The sequence below is a fragment of the Balaenoptera borealis genome (assembly GCF_965194805.1).
Source record: "Balaenoptera borealis genome assembly, chromosome: 1".
Classification (NCBI taxonomy): domain Eukaryota; kingdom Metazoa; phylum Chordata; class Mammalia; order Artiodactyla; family Balaenopteridae; genus Balaenoptera; species Balaenoptera borealis.
In genome coordinates this window covers 188,036,401-188,062,528 of record NC_138860.1, presented here as the reverse complement: position 1 = coordinate 188,062,528, position 26,128 = coordinate 188,036,401, and the positions used below count along the sequence as shown (strand labels likewise).

At 53.1% G+C, this 26,128-nt stretch overlaps 1 protein-coding gene across 3 annotated transcripts; it reads left to right on the top strand.

Annotated features, from left to right (window-relative positions):
- Nucleotides 1–1,813: 1,813 nt before the first annotated feature.
- SLC45A1 (solute carrier family 45 member 1) lies at nt 1,814–23,152 on the top strand. 3 transcript variants are annotated; one of them, XM_082390528.1, is made up of 9 exons: nt 1,814–2,205; nt 6,767–7,187; nt 7,775–7,867; nt 8,365–8,589; nt 14,437–15,164; nt 17,540–17,693; nt 19,049–19,225; nt 20,678–20,883; nt 22,730–23,152. In XM_082390528.1, the coding sequence occupies exons 1-9, from the start codon at nt 2,041–2,043 to the stop codon at nt 22,997–22,999; spliced, it is 2,439 nt and encodes an 812-aa protein (XP_082246654.1). In that variant the 5' UTR covers nt 1,814–2,040; the 3' UTR covers nt 23,000–23,152. The 3 variants fall into 3 exon arrangements, with proteins under 3 accessions (XP_082246654.1, XP_082246655.1, XP_082246656.1); XM_082390529.1 differs by having other exon boundaries at nt 22,737–22,929; XM_082390530.1 differs by lacking the exon at nt 1,814–2,205 and having other exon boundaries at nt 7,169–7,187; nt 7,775–7,826.
- The last annotated feature ends 2,976 nt before the right edge of the window (nt 23,153–26,128 follow it).

Genomic DNA, 26,128 nt, shown 5'->3' with positions numbered 1-26,128 from the left:
AAATAAGCATCCATTGTGTTAAGCTCTTGGGATGTTGAGGTTTATAAGTTACAGCTGTGAGCTCTAAGCTAACAAAATAGCAGGTCATTGTGTGTAAAGGCAAAATAGAAAAACACATTGGTATTTTTTTCAAACTGCTACTCCTGTTTAGAGATATGATAAGATGGAAGCAGTTCTCTGATGGCTCATCCTTCTCCACCTGACCAGTGACCGAGGAGGCTTCTTTCCTCCGTGCTACGTCTCTCCCTGTTGATGTCATTGGCCGCAGTTTGGCTTCCTGTGTGCACGTGATTCTCGAAAGACCGTCTCTGATCTTCAGACCCATCTCTAGGGGCCTCCGTGCCTCAAAGGTCCCGCGAACTCATTCTGTATCAAAGCCACCCTGTGACTCGCCCCAGAAGCCCGAATGCTCTCCTCTCCTTTGCCTGGGTGCTCAAGCTGGAAACTTCTCGACACCTCCCTCCCTCCTCCCCGTACCCCCCACCTTCAACCTGTCACCAAGCCCTGTTGGTTTTACCTGCAAATGCCTAGGCAATCCACCACCTCTGTCTCTCCACCATCGCTCACATCCTCTCCCGCCTGGGCAGTTCTCTAAGATCCTCCCTGGTGCGCCCACCTGGGCCCCCTGATCCCTTCCAATCCACTTTTCCACTCTGAGCTACATGATCTTTACAAAATATGAATATGATTTATGTCACCCACTCCGCTGCACTGGACCCATGTAAGCTTCTTCTTATTCTTAGAAAATGACACAGTCCACGAGGCCCACAGCCTGAGCCCAAGCTGCCTCTCCAGCCCACCCCCACTCACCTCGGCATCCCAGCCCCACTGGCTCTGTGCTCACCCTGCCCCCTCCTGTCACAGGAGCTCTGCACATGCTGCCCCCTCTGCTCAGCGTTAGCACACCTGTCCAGTGTCATTTCCTCAAGGACCCCCGGCCCTCATATCAAAGTCACATCCCCTTATTATAAACTTTCCTAGAGCTACACGTCTTTCCCCAGTAGCACTTTGTGCTTTGTAATTTCACTACAGACTGTACTGTATAATTACTTGCTCCGTCATTGATTCAATCCAGCTCCTACCCCAGGGCCTTTGCACTTGCTCGTCCCTCTGCCTGGCATGACCTTCCCCCAGACATCAGCACAGCTAACGCCCTCACCTCGTCCAAGTCTTTCTTCAACTGTCACCTTCTGGGTGGGGACTCATCAACAACCCTATTTAAACTGCAGTGCCCCCCCAACCCCCAGCCCCACACTCCCTAAGCCCCTTCTCTGGGGATGACTGTCTTCTGACTTACCATTTATTTATGTTATTTGTCTTGTTCAGTGTGTCTCTCCCTCTCTACAATGTCATGCCACAGAGCCAGGAACTTTTGCCTGTTTGTTCACTGTTGTATCCCCAGTCCCTAGGGTAGAGCTGGGACAGAGTAGCACCTGATACATCGGTTTAGGGAATAAGTGAATGCAGTATAATATTTCTAGGCAGGGCCAACTTATTCTGTACAGTGGGCAGTGTCCAGAGCACACAATGCTTTTAAGGATCCTCAAATATGGGTTCATTTTTTTTTAAAATCAGAAGGGGGGTGGAAAAGAACTCTTAGGCCAAGGGAAATGTTTTAATATACAGTATTAATATATTAATATATTCATCTTTAAACTAACACAGCTGTAAAATAAAATTATATATATAATATATAAAATTATTATATATTATATATAATAATAATATATAATATACAATTATAATATATTATATATATTTAATATATATAATTTATATATATATATATATATATATATATATATTTTTTTTTTTTATGGAGAAAGGGGCCCACCAAGGCCAGAACGCCTCAGCCCGCGGAAGTCTTAGCGGGCCTGTTTCTGGAGCTTTCCTTGCAGACTCTGCCGGCCTTTAAACTTCGGGAGGAGGAGCGGCTGGCGAGAGGTGGGGGCCCTGCGCGGGGTCCAGCGCCTCCGCGGCGGACTGCAGGGCGGTGCCGCTTTAAGGATGCTCTGCGGGTACCGGCCGTAGGCGGCGAGGATGAAGCCTGGCGAGGATGCAGCCTGTGACGTCACGGCCCCGCCCCGCGGGGTGATGCTGCAGGAGCAGCGGCGGGCCGGGGGCGGCCGGGCCGGGACCCGAGCTGCGAACGGGGCAGGCAGGACCCCGGCCTCGGAAAGGGATGTCTCCTGGCTGGACCCACAGGTACCTCCATTTCCTCCTGTGCCCTGCGCACGGCTTCCCGGCTCTGTGCTGGCAGCGTCGCGGCTTAGGCCCCAGGGTAATCAGAGTGCCAGGATTGGGACTGGAGGTTGGCACCGAGACCTTTGTTCCTCTTGGATGTCTAATTGATTGAACTGTCAGTGGAGCCCACGTCTCGCCCCCTGAGTGCAGAACTCTCCCGCCCTGAGAAGGGTAGCAGTTGGGTGACAGATTTATTTCACATTTGCAAGGAAAGAGATCAAACACTGGAATTTGCCCCAGGCTTAAGCTCTGCTTATTGGTGCTGGGAGGCCTGTTCCCAGGTCACCTGGGCAGGTGTCATCAGCTTCCGGTTCACCTCCCGCCAGAGGCTTAACGAATGCTCTGGATGGCTGGGGCCCTGGTATAATCTCTCTCAGCATCCCAGGATTAAGTTTATGAGGAGCACCAAGGATTTCTGCTTTCTTGTCAAGGGTAATATGCTGAGGCTGAAACGGGAAGGTTATAGCAGTTCCGTTCATTCTCTCCTCGACAAGTTGTTTGTGGGGTTATCATAATGTTTTTGTTTTTCAGCTTTTATAGGGAAGTAGAACCAGGTGCTGATGAAAGTTCAATGTGTGCCTCACCAGGGGTTTGGGGATCAATTGGCTGTCAGGTAGGGGCCAGATTGCCACAGATCAAAAGTGAGAAGTGGGTGACATACAATTGAGCAACTAGCTGATTAAATACATCCCCTGAAGTCCACAGAGCCCTTTACTGGTCTGGGAAGATTTCCTTAAAGTATTAACTTTGAGAATTGGTGGAAGGAAGAGCAGGGAAAGGCTGTGGCCCCATGTCACCCCACAGTTGGAAGCCTGGTTTCACGTAGAGAAATGAGGAAATGATTTGAGGTCAGAGTGGGGTGATTTTAAGCATTCGAATTACATGGACATTGTTTATTTTTATTAATCAATTGCTGCTTAGTCATCCCATAACACAATTTGAGGGATTCATTCCTTGAAACATCCTCTGTATTCTAGAAGCCCAGTGAACCCAGCATATAACCTGTGGGGTCCAGGAATATGTGTGCATTTTTGGGGGGCTGAGTAAATGGTAATACAGTGTGATCGAGATGGTCTGATGAATATTTGTATTAGTGTATTAAAATTCTATTGTACTAGTTTACATTTTACTTTCTTTTTTTATAACATTCAAAAGTGAATTTTAAAGTCCTTAGAATAAACTTTCGTGGACAGCTTTTAATATATGTATTTTTAAATAAAAGTGGTAATCCTGATCCCCCAAACTTGAAGGGGAAGCCTTAGTGAAGACTCTGTTCAAGCCCAGGTTTAATTCGGTTTAGGTGTGTGTCGGTGGGGGGTGTAGGATGGGGGCGGTGAGGGTCTCACTTTTGCTCGGACAGGCTGCAGGCTGTGCTTTAAAGCTGGAGGTGGTGGGCAGGTGATGGTGAAGTTGTCACATCACAGGTAGAGACATGGACTATTTACATAGTCCATTTTAAGTGGGTCAAAAATCCTCCCTTTTCAAAAATATACTTCTGCCTGATGCTGTGTAAGGCTAAAATTCTTCCAAATGGGGCCCGTGGTTCTTCATTCTAAAATGAAAGGGAAGGTTTCTAACGCGTGTTCACATAAGTTCACTTTATGGGGGTAAAATGCCAATAAGAAAGAGAGGCGTCGTGTTCCTGAAGGGGCAGGTAGAGAGGCACAGAGGGAGTTAGCCACAGAAGCAGGTGCGGGGCTGTGACCAGACAGGTGAAGTCAGGTTAAGCTCTCTGACACACCTGGGCTAAGGTCTTCCTTCTGACTTCTAAGGAGACAGTCTTATTATGCGGTGTTCCAGCGGGTCCTCTATTTCTATGATCTTAATGAATGAAGCTCCAGGGACAGCTAACAACCACCTGGGTTTTTGAAGGCAAGACCAGCCCATTTTTCTCGAGCATTTACTGTGTACAAGGGCCTGAGTGAGACCTGTGAGAACATAAACAAGATGCTTAGCTTAACATTTTTTTTAAATTTTTTAAAATCTTGACTTAATCTTCATAAGTGGATTATGTTTTTAATGAAGTATTACTTGTCTGCATAGTTCTTAGGTACCTCTGCTCTTGTTGTAGAGGAGAGCATGGGATTTTTTTAAGGTCATAAGATAAACCTTTTCTAGAAGTGAGAGCAGATTGATTCGCTGGTTTTGTCATTCCCTGTCATCTTGGTGTGAAATCTACCTCTTACCAAGTCTTCCTGGTCAACTAATCCCTTCTTGATGGGTTCATCTCTCATCACCACATCGCCACTGTGCCCAGCTGGTGCACAGAGCTCCTTTGCATGGGTGGGTCCCACTGCTTAGCATGTCTTTCCTCCACTGTTGCACCTAACTTGAGGGCAAGAACTATATCCTTCTTTTATCTCTATAAATTCAGTGTCTTGGTATTCAGTACTCAGCCAAATGGGAGGATGGGTGGGTAGGGGGGCAAGTGGAAGGATGGATGGATGGATGGATGGATGGATATTTGAAAGAGTGGATGGGTAGACGGGTAGGTTGGGTAGATTAGAGGATGGGTGGTGGATATGTATATGGATGGGTGGGTGGGTGGGAAGATGGGTAGATGGATGGATGGATGGATGGATGGATGGATGGATAGATGGATGGATGGGTGGATGGATGGATGGATGGGTGGATGGATGGATGGATGGATGATGGATGGGTGGGTGGGTGGGTGGGTGGATGGATGGATGATGGATGGATGGATGGATGGGTGGATGGAGGGATGGAGGGATGGGTGGATGGGTGGATGGGTGGATGGATGGATGGGTGGATGGGTGGATGGATGGATGGATGGGTAGATGGATGGATGGATGGATGATGGATGGATGGATGGATGGATGGATTGGTGGATGGATAGTTTGTTGTGTTAACATGATGTTCTGAATCCTGCTGGGACGTCTCTAGAATAAATCATTTCTACCACTGGTGTCTTCTGAAGAGAAGGAAGACAATCCCCGAGTGGGTGGGGTAGTGGGGGAGTTTGGGATGCACATCTGGAGTGATAAGGAATTTCAGAGTGATTCATAAAGAAGTTATCGACTTGCACGAGTGTGATGGAGGGTGTACAGTAAGTTAAAGTCAGAAATAAGGGCCTCATTTCTAAAGCTTAAAAACTAATTTTGAAAGAAAGCCTCTACTATTTATCTTGGTAAATAACAGTGTTCTTGTAAGGAAACCTATCAATGTTGGGAATGTCATCTCAGGTTTAGGGCCTACTTCCCAGGAAGGACTCCAAAGGAAACTTAGGCGATTGCTTTTTTGTGATACAGATGGGGTGAGCTCTGTCAGAGAGGTCAAACCCATTGCAGAACTTCCCCTCTCATGTTTTTATCTGTCTCTTTCCCTCTGATCTTAGTAGCTTTCCTCTCCCTGTGCTTAGTAAAATTGACATTGGCTAAAATGCACAGGTCAACATGCTAGAATCTATTCCTTTAATGTTTACAATCTAGATTAATTTCTAAGCAGTGAAAACAGTTGGATGCCCAAGGGCAGGTCTCCGAGTAGCACACATTGTAAACCCCAGGGAGGTGGGGGACGGAGTGGGCGGGAGTGTCTGTGAATTAGCCTACACGCCTGCTAATTCCCTACCCAGGACGAGGGCATAGCGAAAATTCCTCAAAAAAATAATGTGAGGATGGAGGAAAATCTATTTCTCATCCTCCCGGATTCTTTCTGTCCCTCACTTTTTCTTTTTCTTTTTTTTTTTTTTTTGGTAAACTGTATCCCTATTCAGCGTGTTGCCTATAACAAGCAGGATTCAGGGAGTCGGTTTATTTCTTTAAAGAGAGCATTTCAAACACTATGAAAGTCTCAGTTCTCCTGACTCGACTGAAAATTCATTTGTCCAGCTGATGTCAAAGGAAAAGACTTGAGTTAAACTCATTCAGCTGCTTTTAGGCTTGGCTCCTCCGGCTTAGGGTGGAGAGTAAACCCAGGTATTAGGGAGGGTGTGACTCTCCATCCCGAGAAGGACGGGCTGTCCCCTCACCACCGGCAAGCGCTCAGGGTGCCCGTGAGTCCTGTCTCCCCCCAGGGTGCCTGCTCTTCCCCCTCTGCTCCCCTGGGGCCTGCAGGGAAGGGCTAAATTAGCCCTGGAAATGGGCCGCAGGTCCTAAAATAGCTCGGCATCCTTTGCGGCCTGAGGGCAGCCATGGGGCGCTTGGTGGCTCCCGCTTCTCGGGGTTGTTTGCTGGACCCTCCCGGCGGAGCCTGCTTGGGGAACCGTCCCCTTGAGTTTCAGCGCAGGGACCTGAAGGACTTGATCCTCTCTCTGGCTCTGGTCTCCTCGGGCAGGTGGGCTGCCCCGATGCGGAAGTGAGGCCCAGGAACACCGTGCATACAGCAGGCGCCACTCCGGGGGCTCGGCGTCGGCTCTAAGGGTGCCCCGAGTGAGCTCACCTTTCCCACGTGGGCGGGTGAGCGGTGCCGCGGGGGATGGAGGGGCAGAGCCACCGGGACAAGTGAGCTCGCGGGTTGGAGGCCCCGCGGCTGACGGCTGCCCCCAAACGCGCTTTGCCCACAGGACCACCCACCGGCGCCCCCTGTGATGATCTCCCCGGTGAGCAGCGCCCCTCCGGGAGAGGCCCTCTTCCCCTCCTTGACCCCTCAGGACTTCTGGAGGCCCCCGGTCGCCGGCTACTCGGGGTCCATGACCCGGCACATCAGCCACCGGGCCAACAACTTCAAACGACACCCCAAGAGGAGGAAGTGCATCCGGCCGTCGCCACCCCCGCCCCCCAACACCCCGTGTCCAATCGAGCTGGTGGACTTCGGGGACCTGCACCCCCAGAGGTCCTTCCGGGAGCTGCTCTTCAACGGCTGCGTCCTCTTCGGCATCGAGTTCAGCTATGCCATGGAGACGGCGTATGTGACCCCGGTACTCCTGCAGATGGGCCTTCCCGACCAGCTCTACAGCCTCGTGTGGTTCGTCAGCCCCATCCTCGGTGAGCCGTCGCTCGGCCCGCTGGTGATGGCCTCTGAAACCTTCCCAGAAGCTTCCAGAAACCTCAGTGGAGGCAGCTTGAGGGTCCCCAGGGGACAAGGGAGGGGCCAGAGTAAGTCCCCCAGTGGTGTGGGGCTGTAGCAGAACACAGGTATGGCCGGTCAGACCCCGTATCTTAAGTGACTTTCTCTAAACCAGATTAAGGACCAGACTTCAGCGGACCCCAAGGATTCCACCATCCCGTGCCAGGCTGTGTCATCAGAGGAGCCAAGCAATACAGCTGGGGGTGGCTTGGGTCTGGGAGGTCCTGGCCTTTCTTGGATTCCCAAGAAGGTCATGGCCCCTTCGTGCCTTGTAGGGGCCTAAGTAGAAAATTTAAGGAGAAGCTGGGTGATTCCAAGAGTCTGTTTATCTTTTGTTTTCTAGCTCAGGGTTCTGTTGCTGACTCTGAGTTTCATCATCTTATTCTTTTGACACCCTGGGGACGTTCGAGTGCAGGTGTTTCAGGAATCTGATGAAGCTGCTTCAGAGTTGGTCCCCAGGTACCATGGGGACCCCAGCAGTGACCACTGACCTGCTCTGTTTCAGGATTCCTACTGCAGCCACTGTTGGGTGCTTGGAGTGACCGATGTACCTCAAGGTTTGGAAGGAGACGCCCTTTCATTCTTGTCCTGGCTATAGGTCTGTTGTTTTGGAATTGAAATAAAATGGAAAAAAGAAAAAAGGCCCCAACTGCTTCCTCTTAGGAAAATCTAAAAGAGTGTTGACCAAAACAGTTATCCAGATCGTGTCACTGGTGTGGTGGCGGGGAGCACCCTGTAATCCAGTCTGGGTTAACTGGAAAATATCTCATTTTGATCACTTTTTAAAAATGAGTTAATAAGGGAGTTCCCAGGTGGCCTAGTGGTTAGGATTCCGGGCTTTCACTGCCATGGGCCTGGCTCAATCCCTGGTTGGGGAGCTGAGATCCCGCAAGCTGCAAAGCACGGCCAAAAAAAAAAAAAGTTAATAAAGTCTATATCATTCCTGCTATGCTTGATGAAATAAAAACCCTGATCCAAGTGCTTAAGGTTTGATTAAAAAGGAGTTCTTGGGCCCCTAAAGATGCCAGCCGGAAGTGGTGGCCGCCAGGGCCGGCAGGGCTGCGCTTCCCCGGTGACTTTGTTCTCCATCCCCAGGCGCGTTGCTGGGCCTCTCACTCTTGCTCAACGGCAGGGACATTGGGACGGCGCTGGCTGACACGGCCCACGACCACAAGTGGGGTATCCTGCTCACCGTGTGCGGCGTGGCGCTGATGGACTTCAGCGCGGACTCGGCCGATAGCCCCAGCCACGCGTACATGATGGACGTGTGCAGCCCCGCCGATCAGGACCGGGGGCTGACCATCCACGCCCTCCTGGCAGGTAAGGCTCTGTGCAACGGGGACAAAATTCAAAGACGTGGGCGAGCACGGAAGTGCTTGAGAGTGCGTGTCTCAAACGACATATATCAACAGTACACATATTATATACTATCATATCTATATTTTAATCTATATTTCTTTTTTTATCGAAGTATAGTTGATTTACAATGCTGTGTTAGTTTCAGGTGTACAGCAAAGTGGTTCAGTTATATATATATTCTCTTTCAGATTCTTTACCCTTATAGGTTACTACAATATATTGAGTAGAGTTCCCTGTGCTATGCAGTAGGTCCTTGTTGTTTATCTATTTTATATATAGGAGTGTGTACATGTCAATCCCAAACTCCTAATTTAGCCCTGCTCCCTCCTTCCCCTTCAGTAGCCATAAGTTTGTTTTCTATGTCTGTGGGTCTACTTCTGTTTTGTAAATAAGTTCATTTGTATCATTTTTTTTTAATATTCCACATATAAGCGATATCATATGATATTTGTCTTTGTCTGGCTTACTTCACTTTGTATGATCATCTCTAGGTCCATCCATGTTGCTGTAAATGGCATTATTTCATTCTTTTCTATGGAAGATATCGTTGATATATATGCATATATGTGTGTATATAGCTCTGTATGTGTGTATATAACCGTGTGTAAATAGTGTTATACATCGTTGATTCTCGTTATTCAGGTAGTTGTGTCGTTCAAAGGCGTCACGAGATCTGAATTAGCCAACCTCGAATCGTGGCCCATGGAGACATACAGGGTTAGGTTCCTGCGAACCTCTGGCCACATCATTTTTGTCAACGGATCAATACATAACCTTGTTCCATGTGTTTCTGTTTAAAGACATCTTATTTAGTATATGTCACGGATTCATTAACATTGAACTCACGGCCAGCAGCACTATGACTCGTGCCTGAACGAAGCTCGTCTAACTCACATATTTTCCCCATAAGACACATGGCGGGCTCCGGGCACTTGGGAACCCTAGACAGCAGTAGCACTACACTTGCAGGCTGTCAAGTAAACAGCGTGTCACCCAAAAAAAAGCACAAAAGTGCAAATATGTAGCACCCACATAGACTATGAAAAGGATGGTTGTTGACAGTGTGAGAGTTGAAGCAAGAAGGCAGAACATCACTGTGGAAAGTCTTAGCCGGGACCGTGTGTGTCGGGCGACTCTTTCACTGCTCTGGGAATTCCCTGGTGGTCCAATGGTTAGGACTTGGAGCTTTCACTGCTGTGGCACGGGTTCAATCCCTGGTCGGGGAACTAAGATCCCACAAGCCGGGCAAAAAAATTTTTTTTTCACTGCTCTGCACGTATCCGAGAGTGATTGCACGTTTCATATGTATTTATTGGGGTTACAAATCAATTTTACTGAGTAGGTAAATTTGAAATATGGAATCCGTGAATAATGACAATTGACTGTGTGCACACACACACACACACACACACCCTTGTGCTGTGCTTGATGCCAGACACGAGAAACGTTCCCACTGAAGTCAGGAAGGAGGCAGGAATGACCACCAAGGGGAGGGGTGCTGGGGGAGGGCTTGACTGCGAGTGTGGGATTAGCAGATGCAAACTATTATATATAACATGGATAAATGACAAGGCCCTACTGTACAGCACAGGGAACTATATCCTATATCCTGTGATAAACCATGATGGAAAAGAAGATGAAAAAGAATATATGCATAACTGAATCACCTTGCTGTATAGCAGAAATTAACACAACACTGTAAATCAACTATACTTCAATAAAATTGAAAGAAAAAAGAAAAAAAATAAAGAGTCTGTGCTTGGACTTCCCTGGTGGCACAGTGGTTAAGAACCCGCCTGCCAATGCAGGGGACACGGGTTCGAGCCCTGGTCCAGGAAGATCCCACGTGCCGCGGAGCAACTAAGCCCGCGAGCCACAACTACTGAGCCCACATGCCACAACTACCGAAGCCCATGTGCCTAGAGCCCGTGCACCGCAATGAAGAGTAGCGCCCGCTCACCGCAACTAGTGAAAGCCCGCGCACAGCAACGAAGACCCAAGGCAGCCAAAAATATAAATAAGTAAATAAATAAATAAATAAAATTAAAAAAAATAAAACAAACAAAACCTTCAAAGGAATCAACTGCAAAACAGTAAGAGAATTCAGTATGATGTTTGCTTATCAAAGTATCATATAAAAATCAATACCTCTAGCGTTTGTATATAAAACAATTATCTTGTTCCAAAATAAAATGGAAGTAAACAATCCCATTTAAAATAGCAATGGAAAAGATTTCTAAAAATCCAGGGAAAGATGTCATATGTGTAGGACCTGTATGAAGAGGCCGGGGTGGCCCAGGAGCTGAAATCTGGAATCGGTTTTGTGCTTTTCCTCCTGTTCATGGTGGGACTTTAGGCAACTGCTTGGCCTCTCCAAGCCTCAGTCGCTTCTTCTAGAAAACGTCGTTGTTCATCTCTCTTTACAATCCCGTATGCACGTGGGTCCAGGGAGCTTCTGCGTGGGTCCAGGCAGGCAGGAGTTTGGAGGGTCGGAAGAAGGAATTAGTTTTTTATCTTATGTAGACAGTCCCCAACTTATGATGGTTTGACTTACGATTTTTTTGCCTTGACAAAAGATATGCACATTCAGTAGAGACTGTACTTTGAATTTGAAGTTTGCCCTTTCCTGGGCTAGCGATATGCAGTCCGATCCTCTCTTGTGATGCTGGGCGGCGGCTCCCGTTCACCCCCGTGATCTCGAGGGTCAACAACCCTACACTGACAACCATTCTGTTTTTCACTTTCAGGATAGTCATCAGTCAGTTACATGAGACAGTCAACACTTTATTATAAAATAGGCTTTGTGTTAGATGCTTTGGCCCAGCTGTAGGTTAATGGAAGTGATCTGAGCACGTGTAAGGTAGGTGGGGCTAAGCGATGATATTCAGTAGGTTAGGTGTATTCAGTGCATTTTCTTTTTTTTCCCCTTTTTAAAAAATAGACGTATAGTTGATTTACAATGTTGTGTTAGTTTCTGGTGTACAGCAAAGTGAATCAGTTATACATGTATTTATATATACACATATTCTTTTTCAGATTTTTTTCCCTTATAGATTTTTACAAGATATTGAGTATAGTTCCCTGTGCTATACAGTAGGTCCTTGTTGGTTATCTATTTTATATATAAGAATGTGTATTAAATGCATTTTCATCTTATGATATTTTCAACTTACAATGGGTTTATCAGGATGTAATTCTGTAGTAAGTACATGAAGATCTGTACTCTTCTGAATTGGGTTTTTTTTCCTCTTTTAAAATTGTGTTAAAATACACATGACATAAAATTTACCATCTTAGCCATTTTTAAGTGTACAGTTCTGTGATACTTTCACACTGTTGTGTAGCCATCACCGCCATCCATCCCCGAAACACTTTTCATCTTGTAAAACTGAAACTCTATAACCATTAGATAATAACCCCCCAATCTCCCTTCCCCCAGCCCCTGGCAACCACCATTCTACTTTCTGTCTCTACAAATTTGACTGCTCTAAGGAACTGATGTGAGCAGAATCAAACAGTATTTGTCTTTGTGGCAGGCTTATTTCACTGAGTATAATGTCCTCAAGGTTCATCCATGTTGTAGCGTATGTTAGAATTCCTTACTCTTTTAAGACTGAATAGTATTTCATTGCATTTATACACCACTGTGCTTATCCATTCATCCTTTGATGGACACTTGGGTTGCTTTCACGTCTTAGCTATTGTGAATAATGCTGCTGTGAACATGGGTGTACAAACATCTCTTCAAGACCCTGCTTTCAGTTCTTTTGGGGCCTCTACCCAGAAGTGGAATTGCTGGGTCAGACGATAATTCTATTTTTAGTTTTTGGGGGAGCCTCCTTATTGTTTCCCACAGCAGCTGCACTATTTTACATCCCCACCAACACTGCACAAGGGTTCCAATTTCTCCACTTCCTGGTCAACTTACTGTTTTCTGGGTTTTTAAAGATTGTTCGATAGTAGCCATCCTAATGGATGTGAGATTGTATCTCACTGCGGCTCTGATTTGCATTTCCCTAATGATCGGTGATGTTGAGCATTTTTCCATGTGCTTGTTGCCATGCCTCTATCATTGGAGAAATGTTTACTCAAGTCCTTTGCCCATTGTTTGAATCAGGTTGTTTGTTTCTTTGTTGTTGAGTATAGTTCCTCAACTGTGCAAATGTATTGCTTCGATCATTTTTTAAAAAAAAATAGTTCATAAAGTTCTCGCAAATCTGACCTTGATTAAGGGTCACCAAACTGCAGCTGTGTCTTCAGAAGGAGTGGGGGAAGCTAATTAGGACCATGAATGTGGAAAGTTAAGAATAATAAAGCCGGCTGGGGGGTGGGGCGGGTGGTGGCTGGATATGAGATTAAGAGGCCCGTAAGAAGAGTCTGGAACAAATGAAGTTCTACAGAAAGCCATTAAATAACTAGATTCAGGGTCATGTCCCACCATAGGGACATGTGGAAGGTTAGGCTGAACGTGTCTGAGTCCAGGCCTTTCCACAGGCGATTCTGTTGAAAAGGCCAACTCCTGACATGGCTGGGTCTCCCCAGGTGGAGGGGAGGGAGGGCCCATGCTGGTCGGATGCAGGTTCCCCTGCATCGCCAAGAGTAAACCAAGAGTTTTGTCATCGCAACCAGTAGCCTGGTCAGAATATAGCTGGACTCAAAATAGAAAAGCACCTAAGATGCGTGATGGGGCTGCAAAGGGGCTGGGCGGGCGGATCCCTGGCGGCCTGGCCTTGCTCTTGCCATTGGAAGCCCAGCGCTGGGCGGGAGGAAACGGCACTTTCTGGAGGTGAGAATGTCTTTTGCCACTGGCCGGGCACCGTGCGGCATCACCTACATTTTCATGCTGTGCTGTGTGAACCATTGGCTGTTTGCTGGGTCCCTGAGGCCGTGGAATCAGTGAGCGGGATCAGAGGAAAGGACCAGATTCCTGCAGCCCTCCTGTTCCCTGATGGCTCCAGGGACTGGAGAGCTGCCACCAGGGGTGACCCATTAGGGGTGACTTTCTTTCTTTCTTTTTCTTTTTTTAATAAATTTATTTATTTTATTTTATTTTGGGTCGCGTTGGGTCTTCGTTGCTGCACGCGGGCTTTTCTCTAGTTGCGGCGAGCAGGGGCTACTCTTCGTTGTGGTGCTCAGGCTTCTCATTGCGGTGGCTTCTCTTGTTGCAGAGCGCGGGCTCTAGGCGCGCAGACTTCAGTAGTTGTGGGGCACAGGCTCAGTAGTTGTGACGCACGGGCTTAGTTGCTCCGCGGCATATGGGATCTTCCCGGACCAGGTCTCGAACCCGTGTCCCCTGCATTGGCAGGTGGATTCTTAACCACTGCGCCACCAGGGAAGCCCAGGGGTGACTTTCTTAATGGTGGTCAGGCCCAAGGACGATGTCGCCAGGTGAGCAAGACAGGGGTGGCCACGCGAATTCCCGCGTGCACACGTGCAGCGGTCTGTGTGCTGGGGACCAGGTCTCCCGTGTTTACACAGCACTGAAGCTGGGGGAGGGGCGGGACTCCAAGGGGACAGGTGACCCAGCGTCGACACTCACTTTCGGTCTTCCTAAGACGCTGTGTGCTGAGGGGACCAGAGTGTGGGCAGGTGGTCATCATGCCCTGGCAGGCGGCCCTCAAGGGCAGGGGACCGGGTCCCCCAGGGTCCCCCTGGAAATCCCATTCTCTTCTCCTTTTCTGTGGGGTGTAGGTGGGACAGATAATACATCCGGGTCCTTGGGGTGGATTTTACAAGTTAAGTAAGGAAGCGAACACCTTCCTCGGGGGCTTTCTTCCACCCCCCACCCCGCCCCGCTTCTCTCCCCAGGTCTCGGAGGAGGATTCGGATATGTGGTCGGGGGGATCCACTGGGATGAAACCGGCTTCGGGAGAGCCCTGGGCGGGCAGCTGCGGGTCATCTACGTCTTCACGGCCGTCATCCTGAGCACCACCACCGTCCTCACCCTGGTCAGCATCCCCGAGAGGCCCCTGCGGCCCCCGGGCGAGAAGAGGCCAGCCATGAAGAGCCCCAGCCTCCCGCTGCCTCCCTCCCCTCCTGTCCTGGGTGAGGAGGGCGCCCCCTGCCCGCCGGCCGCCGGCCTCCACGCCGGCCTCTCCAGCCCCATCTCCCCGCTGAGCCCCCTCACGCCCAAGTACGGCAGCTTCATCAGCAGGGACAGCTCGCTGACGGGCATCAGCGACTTCGCCTCGTCCTTCGCCGCGTCCAGCATAGACGGCGTCCTCATCGACTGCTTCACGGGCGGCCACGACGGCCACCTGGCCATCCCCGGCAGCGCCCCAAGGCAGGCCGTCAGCGTCAGCTTCCCCCGGGCCCCCGATGGCTTCTGCCACCGGGACCGCGGCCTCGGGGACCGGAGGGACGTCGCCCTGGCCACCGGCCCCGACGGGAACGTGCTGAGGGTGGGCTCCTTGGACACCTCCAAGCCGCGGTCGGCTGGCATCCTAAAGAGACCCCAGACCCTGGCCATCCCGGACGCCGCCGGGGGAGGTGGCCCCGACAGCAGCAGGAGAAGGAACGTGACCTTCAGTCAACAGGTAAAAGCAAACGCCGGGGGGCCGGGGGAGGGGGGAACCAGGGGTCCCAGGACTCAGCCAGCCAGCGGTCCAGGGCTCAGCCAGCCAGCGGTCGGCACTGTGCGTGGTCCCCCCTCGTCAGATGATCTGGAAGGAGATTCCCGGCCCATGTGGGCCTATCAGTCAGAAAGGACTTGGGTCGAATAGATGGGCCTCAGGGACACCCCCATCCTCACATCCTCATCCTCTTCAGCCTGTCAGAGCCGGGATTCTGGGCCCGACGTGAGCCCACAGATGCATTCAGGGTCTCTGCCAGGGGTCGCACTTTAAGACACTGGCCACGGCAAAGGGGTGGCTCTTTTAAACACCCTTACGTTTGCCCAGGGGTAATCCGGTGAGTTTGTTGCAGCATCATGTGTATTGCGGTCATTCCTGGTCTTTTCCCCGCCGCGTCCGGCCCACGTTGGCTGTGTGCACGCAGTGCCAACTGAGCTAAGTCCTCCTGAAGGACAGAAACAAAACATAAACCCTGGCGGCTGTTTCTGGGGCCTCCTTCCCTCCCCAGGTGGGCAACCTTAACCAACCAGCCCAGAGGCTGTCAATACTCTGGATCCCAAAGGGCGCAGGCGTGTTCTGGGAAGGAGAGAACCTTCCGGAAGGCTGTCTGTGTTGTATGTACGTTGGCTGGAAGGCCACAGACTGACATGTGGGATTTTAGCTGCTTTCAGAGTCCGCGATCTTGGAAGAGGCTACTTTATATTAAAGAGAGTTATTCTCTCATTTAAAGTAGACGCGAGGGCCTCCCTACCCTCAGGGGCACCCAGGGGATGGCGTTTCCTGAGCAGAAAGCCTATGACCCTTGTTCAACCCGCACAGGCCCCCAGGGGGGCAGTTCTGAAGGCGGGTGACCTGGACATGCCCCTTGGACACGGCTGCCACGTGGCCGTGTCTCCCGTGAAGCAGGCCCCGCTCTGCCGGCCCGACCCTCCGTCAGACATCCCCACCCACGCTCCCGTGCCTGGGAAGACCCCCTGATTTCGTGGGAGGCTGACATTGGGAGATGGCCGCTCATGTTCGCTTCGTTGTTAAATTCTGAAGCTTAACCGCGCCTCCTCTGTGCTACCGCGAGCCGGTCTTAGGGCCACTTGTATCGTGTCTTGAACTCAATGTCATCCCATCTCGAGGAAGCGCTCTGCACAGGTGGGTGCCAGCCCTGCAGGGAAGAGTCCAGGTCCCCGTGGGCGGCATCCACAAGCTCAGGTCTGGAAAGCGTTTGAAGAACTGAAAATCACCGGAAGAAATCCCATCATTGGCAAAGGAAAGCCGCTTCTCGGATTGCTCGAGTCAAGGGCATGTCATCCTCACTCCTGATGACAGCAGAGCAGGTCATCAAGCCTTTTGTCAACACTGGGTCATCCTGTCCTGTCTCCCAATATTCCACCTGGCTTCTAGATACAGTCCTTAAATTCTGGTTGAAAAATCTCTTTTTAATCCTTTTAAAACTTTCCATTCTCGAATCAGTTTTGGAGGAAAGTAAAGTTCATGAGCTAAACATGAACACATCTGGGCTCAGTGGGGACATAGGTGTCAGTCAAAGTCTTCCTCCGGCAGCTGTGGGTGACAAGCTCTGTTGATGCAGCTGCCCTTGGAACCGGCGTCGTGGGCAGTTCCCTTCCTTTTCATTCACCCACCCGGAACGTCCAGGTGCCGACCCAGCACAGGCTCCCGCGTGGCCCCAGAGTAAGGCATCTTCTCCTCTCTTGAGATGTCTAGCTCCCAAAGGCATCGGTTCTCCTGGCTGCTGTCTGCACCCCCAGCCCAGGCGGGGCCACGGTGCGGCAAGGCCTTGTCATTCCGGGAGCAGGCAGCAAACTGAGCCAGTGAGCGTATTTGTCGATGGAGTTGCCCTGACAGACGCCGGTGACGTGGAGCTGCCTGCGTGCCCGGCTCCCCGCACGGGCTCTGTTGGCCGCTCTAACCCCTGTGTAGGAAGGAGTCCATCTGTCCAGATGCCCAGTCACCTTGGAATCAGTCTTTTACATCCTCTCTTATAGAAAAGATGAGACTTCGTAATGTCTGAATTTCAACTGACCCGTATTTCTTTTCTTTCAAATGTACTCCACAAGGTCTTAGCTTACTCTCTGTGGCCCAAAGGCAGGCACCGCGAAGGGAAATTCTATTCTCAGTTGCTCCCGTCTCTGAAGAGACGCCTTAAAGTCATTTCTCTCTTTCGGGTGGTGTTTGGTGCCCCGTTCTCACCACCCAGGAAGACAAACCCTCCCGGCCTCTGGGTTTGTGTTTCTGATACACTTTCTCATCGAAGCAAAACACACGCTCCCGAGGGGTGCCTGGGGTTTGAAGTTCTGAGGAGGGACTTTTGGGGGCTTCCCTTGCAGGTGGCCAATATTTTACTGAATGGCGTGAAATACGAGAGCGAGCTGACGGGCCCCAGCGAGCCGTCGGGGCAGCCGCTGTCCATGAGGTACCTCTGCTTCACCATCTGCAACATGCCCAAGGCCCTGCGCCACCTCTGCGTCAACCACTTCCTGGGTGAGCTCGCGGCGAAGCCTCCTGCGTGTCCTGTGCCCTTCGGGTGGCCCTGCGTGAGGGGCGAGGCTCCGGATGGCCGGAGGCCTCTCCCCTCCACTCGGCCTCCCCAGGCGTCACCAGGGGCAGGACGAGGTGGGGACGGGCGCGGGGGAGGGGGCCGCGGGGAGGGCTTTTCTCCGGGAAGAGCCGGGTCTCCACGGAGCCCAGATCCTCAGGACCAAAAGCTCTTCGGGCAACTCACAATTAAGTGGGACATCACTCTCCCACTGGTGGGACTTGTGTCTTAAGCCAGTTTGGACCCCTCACACTTAGAGCTGAGACGTAAACACACACAGACACACACGTCTGGTGCTGGTCTCACGTTCACAGGCTCGGCTTTCGAATGACTACCGAGAAGCCCCAACTTGCATTCCATTCCCTTCGGTGTCTCTTTGCTGTTGGGTTGTTGACCATCTGAGGATGATGAAGAATCTGAGATAATCTAGGCTCTCAAACATTGTGGGATGTAAATCAGAATGACCTTCTAGAAGGCAATTTGGCAACAGGCAAGAATCTTAAAAATGCCCATCACCTTTATCCCAGAGATCCTACCTATTTGGTGTTCTTTGCAAGGATGTAGTCAGAGGTTTTATCACGAATACACGTGCAAGGTATTTATCACAGCACGACTCATGTTGACCAAAGACTGGGATGGGGGAAAGGGTAAATGTCCAACAATGGGAAGATGCATCCACACTGTGAAATATTTTGCTGCCATTGAGATGGGGCTGTTTAAGAATATTTAATGGCATAGGGAGCATGCATGATTATTACTGGGGTTCAAGAGACCCCATAAATACCACCTCCTTCCTCTATAAAAGAGGAAATGCACGTGGAAATCAGAGGAAGGAGCACTGTGGTTTTCTAGGTAACAGAGCAAATTAGATCTCTATCAGCACTTGCCCTTCCTAATGTATTTCTCCCAGGCAAACGGGTGACCCCTGCCCCCGCACTGTGGCTGGAGCCCCACTGGCATTTTCTCGCCTCCCCTGCAGAGGAGGGGGAAACAGGAGGAGCTGAGGGTTAGCTTTCCTCCTGGCAATAACGTTCAGAGAAAGAACAGAATACAAAACCTTCACTCGACAGAGCCTATGTTACAAGAATATATATTTTAAAAAGACGGGTGGGAAACCAACAAAATTTTAACAGCGGTAAAGTCATGTCTGCATGGTGAAGCTATAGGTAATTCCTTCTTTAAGTTTTGAATCGACAAAACTCACGGGCTCCTTCGGTCATCGGTCAAAACCACTTGCTGGCGGAGGAGGGGCCACGGGCCAGCGCCTGCCCAGAGGTCACCAGCCCTTCTCCCCTCCCAGGGTGGCTCTCCTTCGAGGGGATGCTGCTCTTCTACACGGACTTCATGGGCGAGGTGGTATTTCAGGGGGACCCCAAGGCCCCGCACACGTCGGAAGCGTATCAGAAATACAACAGCGGGGTCACCGTGGGCTGCTGGGGGATGTGCATCTACGCCTTCAGCGCTGCCTTCTACTCAGGTACCCGTGGGCTGGGCTCAGCGGGGCGGGGCCTCCGTGGGAGTGATAGTGGCCCTCGGCAGGGTGGCTGGTACCCGTTCAGTGAAGGAAGGTTGTATCTTTACAGCTGCAGACACAGCATCCCAATTTGGGGGGAGACAACGCTGTTCTTTTCTCCGTTGTTCAGCGACCCGTCGTCAGGGGTCAGCTGGGGACGCTGCCTGGTGCCGCACGGCGGGGCAGGGCCGGGTGGGGACGGGCGTGTGTCTGGCCCTGAGTAAGCAGCTGGCCAGGGGGCGTCAGGCCCGTAAGCGAGGGACACGTGGGGGCCCAGGGACAGACCACGAGGTCACCACCGGGTGGGTGTGCCGTCCACCTGCCACCCCTACCCCATCCTTCCCATGTCGATTCTCGTGGTGGCTGGTCCAGAGGGAGGGAGGGTGCAGGTGAGGCCGGGGTGGGGGCAGCTAGAACGAGGCTGTGGAACACGTGGGGTGGGTGCGGGGAGGCCGAGATGACCCTGAGGTTTGACTCTGGGTGCCCCACGGACCTAGGACGCTGTGCTGAGTGCCTGTGGGTGCCGGGGTGTCCCAGTGGTGGCCTAGCTGGTGGTGCACGGCCCCCAAACTTCATCTCAGGGGTCCGGCCTCTTGGCCTTTCCGGCCACAGGCTCCGGTGGGGCGACCCGACGCTGCCCTCGGGGCGTGATGACCACGTGGGGCCGAGTTCCAGTAAAACTTCGCTGATGTTCACGGGGATTCGGATCTTGTATGATTTTCGTGTGCCACAAAATATCTGTCTTCTTTGAACTTGTTTTAAACATTTAAAAACGTGAAAACCGTTCTTAGCTCCGGGTGGTACAAAAAGAGGCTGCAGCCCAGACTCAAGCTGACGGCTGTAGACTGTGGACCCCGTTAGCGAGCTCCAGGCTCGCAGTCAGGACCGTGACTTTTGTAGGAGGTCGAGGGACCATATTAAGAAAGAATTTCTAGGCTCTCGCTGGTGGACCCCGGCGGGCCTGGGTGTTTGGTGGCACCAGGACGTGGGGAAGCGGCCCCGGGGTATTTGACTCCGGCAAGGGGCGTCATGCGGAGCCCGAGCTGCCAGGCCCCTCAGGGTCCTTAGACACTGGCCGGCCGGGGTGGGGCTCTCGGTGTCCTCGTGTTAGGAGAGCGACAGAAGCACTACGATTTGTGCAAGAACTCAGGGTTCAGCCGCAAACCCTAAACTCTCGAGCCTCTTTGATCTTGCCACCCAAAGACCCCTTCACCTGCTGCAGCACTTGGGGGCCTCCCCTGGGCGTGAAGGGGGCCACCCCAGGTCCTGCCGCCCATCCGGACAACCCCATCAGTGGTCCCTTGGCTCCCTGGGGCCCCCGCTCGGGTCTCCGGTCAGGGGCGAGCCGCCTGCTGGCCTGGTGGGCAGCCTGAGGCCCCGGGCGGGGCGCTGCTCACCTTCCTCTCTGGGTCGCAGCTCTTCTGGAGAAGCTGGAGGAGCGCCTCAGTGTCCGCACGCTGTACTTCATCGCCTACCTGGCCTTCGGCCTGGGGACTGGGCTTGCCACCCTTTCCAGGAACCTCTACGTGGTTCTGTCCCTCTGCATCACCTACGGGATTTTGTTCTCCACGCTGTGCACCCTGCCCTACTCGTTGCTGTGCGATTACTACCAAAGCAAGCAGGTGAGTGCCGGCCTTCTTGCTTCGGGCCCCACGTCCAGGCGACTCTCCGCCTGAGCAGGATCCCGGGACCCGCTGCACAGCTCAGGGCCCCGTTCACACGGGAGGATTATCAGATGCATCGGCAGAGCATAAAGCCTGGCAGGAAGCTGCCCGCATAAGGAACTGGGCGGCGCTGGGAGAGGTGCAAGGAGAGGGCTCTGCGGGGCTTCGGGGTCAGCTGGGAGCGTGTGGGCACCAAAAACTCAGCGGTCAAGGTCAATAATACGTGAATGTGGTTTTTCTGAAAATGAGCATCAACGCCACAAATCCACGCTGAGCGAGAGATCGGGGACTTAAAGACAGGATAAGGGACAGGGCTGAGCCGAGTCCTGGTGGCGTCTGAGGCTAAAGGGAAACTCAGGAAAACGGATCCCGTCTTTATGTCAAATTTTGGTATTCTGTTCAGGGTGGATTTTCCCTTAACGGCTTTATCGAGGCAGAAGTCACCACAATGCCGCGCAGTTCACCCATTTCCAGTGTACGATTCAGTGGCTTTTAGTGTATTCACACCATCAGTTCTAGAACATTTTCGTCACCCCCAAAAGAAGCCCCCTTCCCGTTGGCCATCACCCCTGCAGCCCTCCCCTCCCCTGGACGTTTCCCGTCAATGGGGTCACGTGATAGGTGGCCTTGTGTGTCTGGCTTCTCCCAGCCTCACGTTTTCGAGGCTTATCCACCCTGTGTATGAGTGGGTCCCTACCGCCTTCCTTCTTGTGGCCGAATAACGCTCCCATCGTAGATTTTTGGCAGTGACTTTGAGGCGTTACAATACGGCACTAAAAGACCACCTTGACAGCTGCCTTTCCCGCAGCCCCTTTAACTCCGGGCCCCCGGCGCCCCCCCCCAGGCCTGGCCCCGGGGGCTGACTCTCCCCCTGGGCGGCGCTCAGGCTGTGCACGTGACCTGCGCGCACGGTCCCCCTTGTCACTTCCCGGGAGCCCCCTTCACCCGGGTACGCGGACGTGCTGGTTCTCGGTGGAGGGCGGCCCTGCCCCGCGGGAGGGGACGCAGGGCCTTGGGCCACTCGACCAGGCTTGGGTCAGAGCCGGCTGGAAGGCTCGGGCCTCTGAGGCCCGTCAAGTCTTCTGGACACGCGGTCTCTGCTGGGCTGCAGGTCCAGGGCTCCCCTACGACCTCCCCACCGCGGTGGCCCCCACGGGCTGGGCGGGTGTCCCCAGGACTCACGTGACACCAATTCGCGGATCGCCTCGCCGGTGCTGTGGGAACACAGCCCCGGTTGGGGGGGGGAGCTGTTCAGCAGCGTCCCAGAGGGGAGCACAGCTGCATGTGGGAGGGGGGCCAGGCCGTGCGGGACCCCGGGTGGCGCCATGGGGTGCAGGTGGCCTGTGCTGGGGGCAGAGTCACTCCCGCTGCCACTTGGCAGCTCTGCGCAGAGACCACGTGTCACCTCCGACCCCAGCGTGGTGCCGGGTAGGGGCGGAGGGAGCCTGACGTACAAGGTGGAGGCCACAGGCCAGAGGAGCAGCGCTGTAGACCCTGGCGGGATCTCTGAGCGCGACAGGCGTCGTAGCGACAAGGGTTCGGGGAGGGCGGAGCTGGAGCGGAGGAGGCCGGGGCCCTGCAGGCCCTGCATCTCCTGTAGGGGCGGGAGACCGGGAAGAGCCCGCGCCAGCCCCTGCTGGCCGTGGGTTCCTTTTCTTGTCGTCATCTCAGAACACAAATATCATTATAGTCTTGGCCGGGCTCCCTGTGCACGTGGGGCCTGGAGGACGTGAGCTGCTGGGCATGGGTGCCGGGTCCCAGGGCCGCAGGGGGCCTGGTCCGGCTGACGCACATCTCTGGTCAGTTTGCAGGGTCCAGCGCCGACGGCACCCGGCGGGGCATGGGCGTGGACATCTCGCTGCTGAGCTGCCAGTACTTCCTGGCCCAGATCCTGGTGTCCCTGGTGCTGGGGCCTCTGACCTCGGCTGTGGGCAGCGCCAACGGCGTGATGTACTTCTCCAGCCTGGTGTCCTTCCTGGGCTGCTTGTACTCCTCCCTGTTTGTCGTCTACGAAATCCCTCCCAGTGACGCTGCCACCGCCGAGGAGCACCGGCCCCTCCTGCTGAACGTCTGACGTCCAGAGCCATGGCTTCGGCCTCGAGCCTGGGCCGGGGTCGGGAGCAGGCCGGCCGGCGGAAACCCACAGGGCCCTGGTGGGTGGAGGCGTGACAGGTTTCCTGATGGGATGTAAATATGTGATAAATCAATAAACGGCAGCAGCAAAGCCTACGGTTTCCAGTGTGGCTCCCCCGAGGGGTGAGAGGTCACCTGGGGATTGGGCCACTCGCCATGGGGACTTGGGGAGGGGGCTGTGAGTGTCATTTATGCATATATATATAAAACCAGCAGCAGCTTTGCCCCCGCCTCCCACCCCTACCCCCTGCCCCGAAGACACCTGGCAATGTCTGAAGATATTTTGGGTTGTCACAACTTTGCTGCTGCCTGGGAGGCTGTAAACACCCTACAGTGAGCAAGATGACCACACACAGCAAAGAAGGATCCGGCCCCAAACATCCACAGTGCTGGCGTGCAGAGAGCCTGTCTAACTGTACGTTGCTTCCCAGAATAGAGTTAGAGCAGACAATGCTTTGGGGTCAGAAGACCTCACACCCATTCAGTCACTCATTTATTCATTCATTCATTCTCCCACCCATCCATTCATCCACACATCTATCCATCCATCCATCCATCCATCCACCCATCCATCCACCCATCCATCCATCTATCCATCCATCCATGCATCCATCCACCCATCCATCCACCCATCCATCCATCTATCCATCCATCCATGCATCCATCCATCCACCCATCCACCCTATAGATACTCATCAAGTGCCCTGGGAGTGGCAGGCCGTGGTAGGTGCTGGGGACCCAACTGTGAGCAACAAGGCTCTGCCCTCATGAAGCTGATGTGACAGGAGGAGAGACAGACAATACACTGATCTCTAGGCCTGAGAATGATGCCAAGTGCTGGGAAGAACACGAGCAGGATAGGAGGATGGGTGATGGGGTCGGGAGAGAGCTATTCTAGGGAGAATGGGGTTGGTGTGTTCAAGGGATCAAAAGCTCAGATTGTGAAATGCCCCGTAAGGTGGGAACTGCAGAAGGTGGAGCCGATGGCCCTGGTGAACGCCCATCCTGCCCTTGGACTTTACTCGCCCACCCGTGCCCACCATCTTCCAGTGCTCGTTTATGGACCTGGATGAGCCTCCGACTTCCTGAGGGGGTCGAGATCCTTTGCCACGGGGCTTCTCGCCATCTTCCATCAGTGGACACCGCGAGCTGGCTGGGCCCCTTCCTGGTGCACCCCGGCGGGTCCTTTCCCCGTACTGTGCACGCCGAGCAGGGAGGGGTGTGCCCACGCACCGTCGTACCCCCTTCACTGGGCCCTGGTCACTCATACCCTCACTGCACGGTCCCGATGTTTGGGGGACACACAGGACACACTGACCACAAGGCCCAAACAAGCAACAGGGGTCCTGGCCCCTTGCCAGCCCCTGAGGAGAGTCTGGTTTATAGGCAGCTAACGTGTCCCACCATCTTGTCCTGACCAGTTAGGGAGAGTTGGGTGCAAAAACCACAACCCTCTGCAGGGGACTTTGGCCACCTCCCCACATGGGCCACAGCTTTCTCACCTCGTCCACGCTTCCCCCAGACCCGCCTCAGCCACTGTCTGCTGCCCTCCTGGAGCTGAGGGGGCTCCTGTGGGGTCCCTGGGATCCAGGCCCTTCCTCCCTGCCCCCTCCCTGGTCCACGAGCTCGTGTCCGTCTACCACCCTGTGCTGGGGGAGCTGTAAACAGGTCTGAGCCCCTCTCCTCCCTCTTAACACCTTCCGTAGCTCCCCAGAGCCTAAGAAACCAGGTCTAAGCTACTCACGCCCAACCTGGGCCCCGCCCATCTCCCTGAGGCCACCACCCTCCGTGCAACTGCAACCACCCAGCCCTCTTCAACCACAGACAGACTCTCCGTGGGTGAAGTCCTTCTACCTCTTTCCTGCCCATCGATTTCCGACTCATCAACTAAGATCCGTCTAAAACTCCACCTCCTCTGAGCAGCCTGCCCTGCTTGAGATCAGTGAGGCCTTTCCCCATGGACTCACTGGGTAAATATCATGTCATTTTACCCTTCGTGGTCACGAGGTAAGTGAGGCAGGTCTCATCATCCCCGCTCTATGTGTAGGTGAAGCACAGAGAGGTTCGGTGACTTTTTAAAGTCACACAGCCCCTTTGGGCCTCCTTAAGTCCCATGCTTTCTCTGGGACCCCAGACTCATCCTCCCCACATTTATATTGCTTTAGAAGGCCTTTGGATTTTCTAGAAAACGTGGTGTTCAATGGCTGTCCTTGGCCTGGGCTGTTTTTGCCTAGAATCGTCGAATCTGCAAGAAAGATGAGCAATGGGAGGCCCCTTCTCACTCTTGGCTTACTGAACCCTGGGCGATCTTCCTAGAACTTTCTAAGTAAACGAAGAACCCTTTCTCACGAGGGAAGAGTTGTCGTCAGCCTCTTTTTCCTAAGAATCCACTCTGAGTCAGGCACTGTTCGGGACCGGTGGGCTGAGCAGAGCATCGGGCCGGCTCCAAACAGCTGCCCTGACCTTCCGGTCTGTCCGCAGCAGGTGGCCGTGGACACAACCCCAGGATCCAAACCAGGAGGCCCGGGACTCACCAAGAGCCACAGCCGTTTGACTTCCACATCTCAGAGAACCACTCTCTTGACTTAAAACTCGAGCCGTGATGACAGTAATGAGAGGGACGGCTGCTCGCCCGTGGGCGAGGCTAAGTACATCTCCTCCCTCTGCTGGGAAGGAGGACCTGGGCCCTGAGACGAGCACTAAGTGCTGGCCCAGCTCCCACAGGGTCATGCGCCCGCCCCACAAGCCTGACCCCCCGGCCTGCCTCTGAGCCCCCCGGGCCCTTCCCGTGGCCTTGGCTGCCCACCCTCCTGCCTGGCCGTGGCCTCCTGAGTCTTGCTCCCTGGAAGTCCGCCTCGAGGCAGCACGGGGTTCCATCCGTGGACAGAGGACAGGGAGGGAGACCTTTGCTCTGTGGTCCCGGGATGAGACTAAAACAAAGACCACTGAAAACAAGACAAGGACCATGCCACGCATCTTGAATCCACACCTGACCTTCCCTTCCGTGAACTTGAAGGTCAACCCTGTTCCTTGAGGCTACTTGGGAGGGAGCACGCTGGCCCCTGAGCCA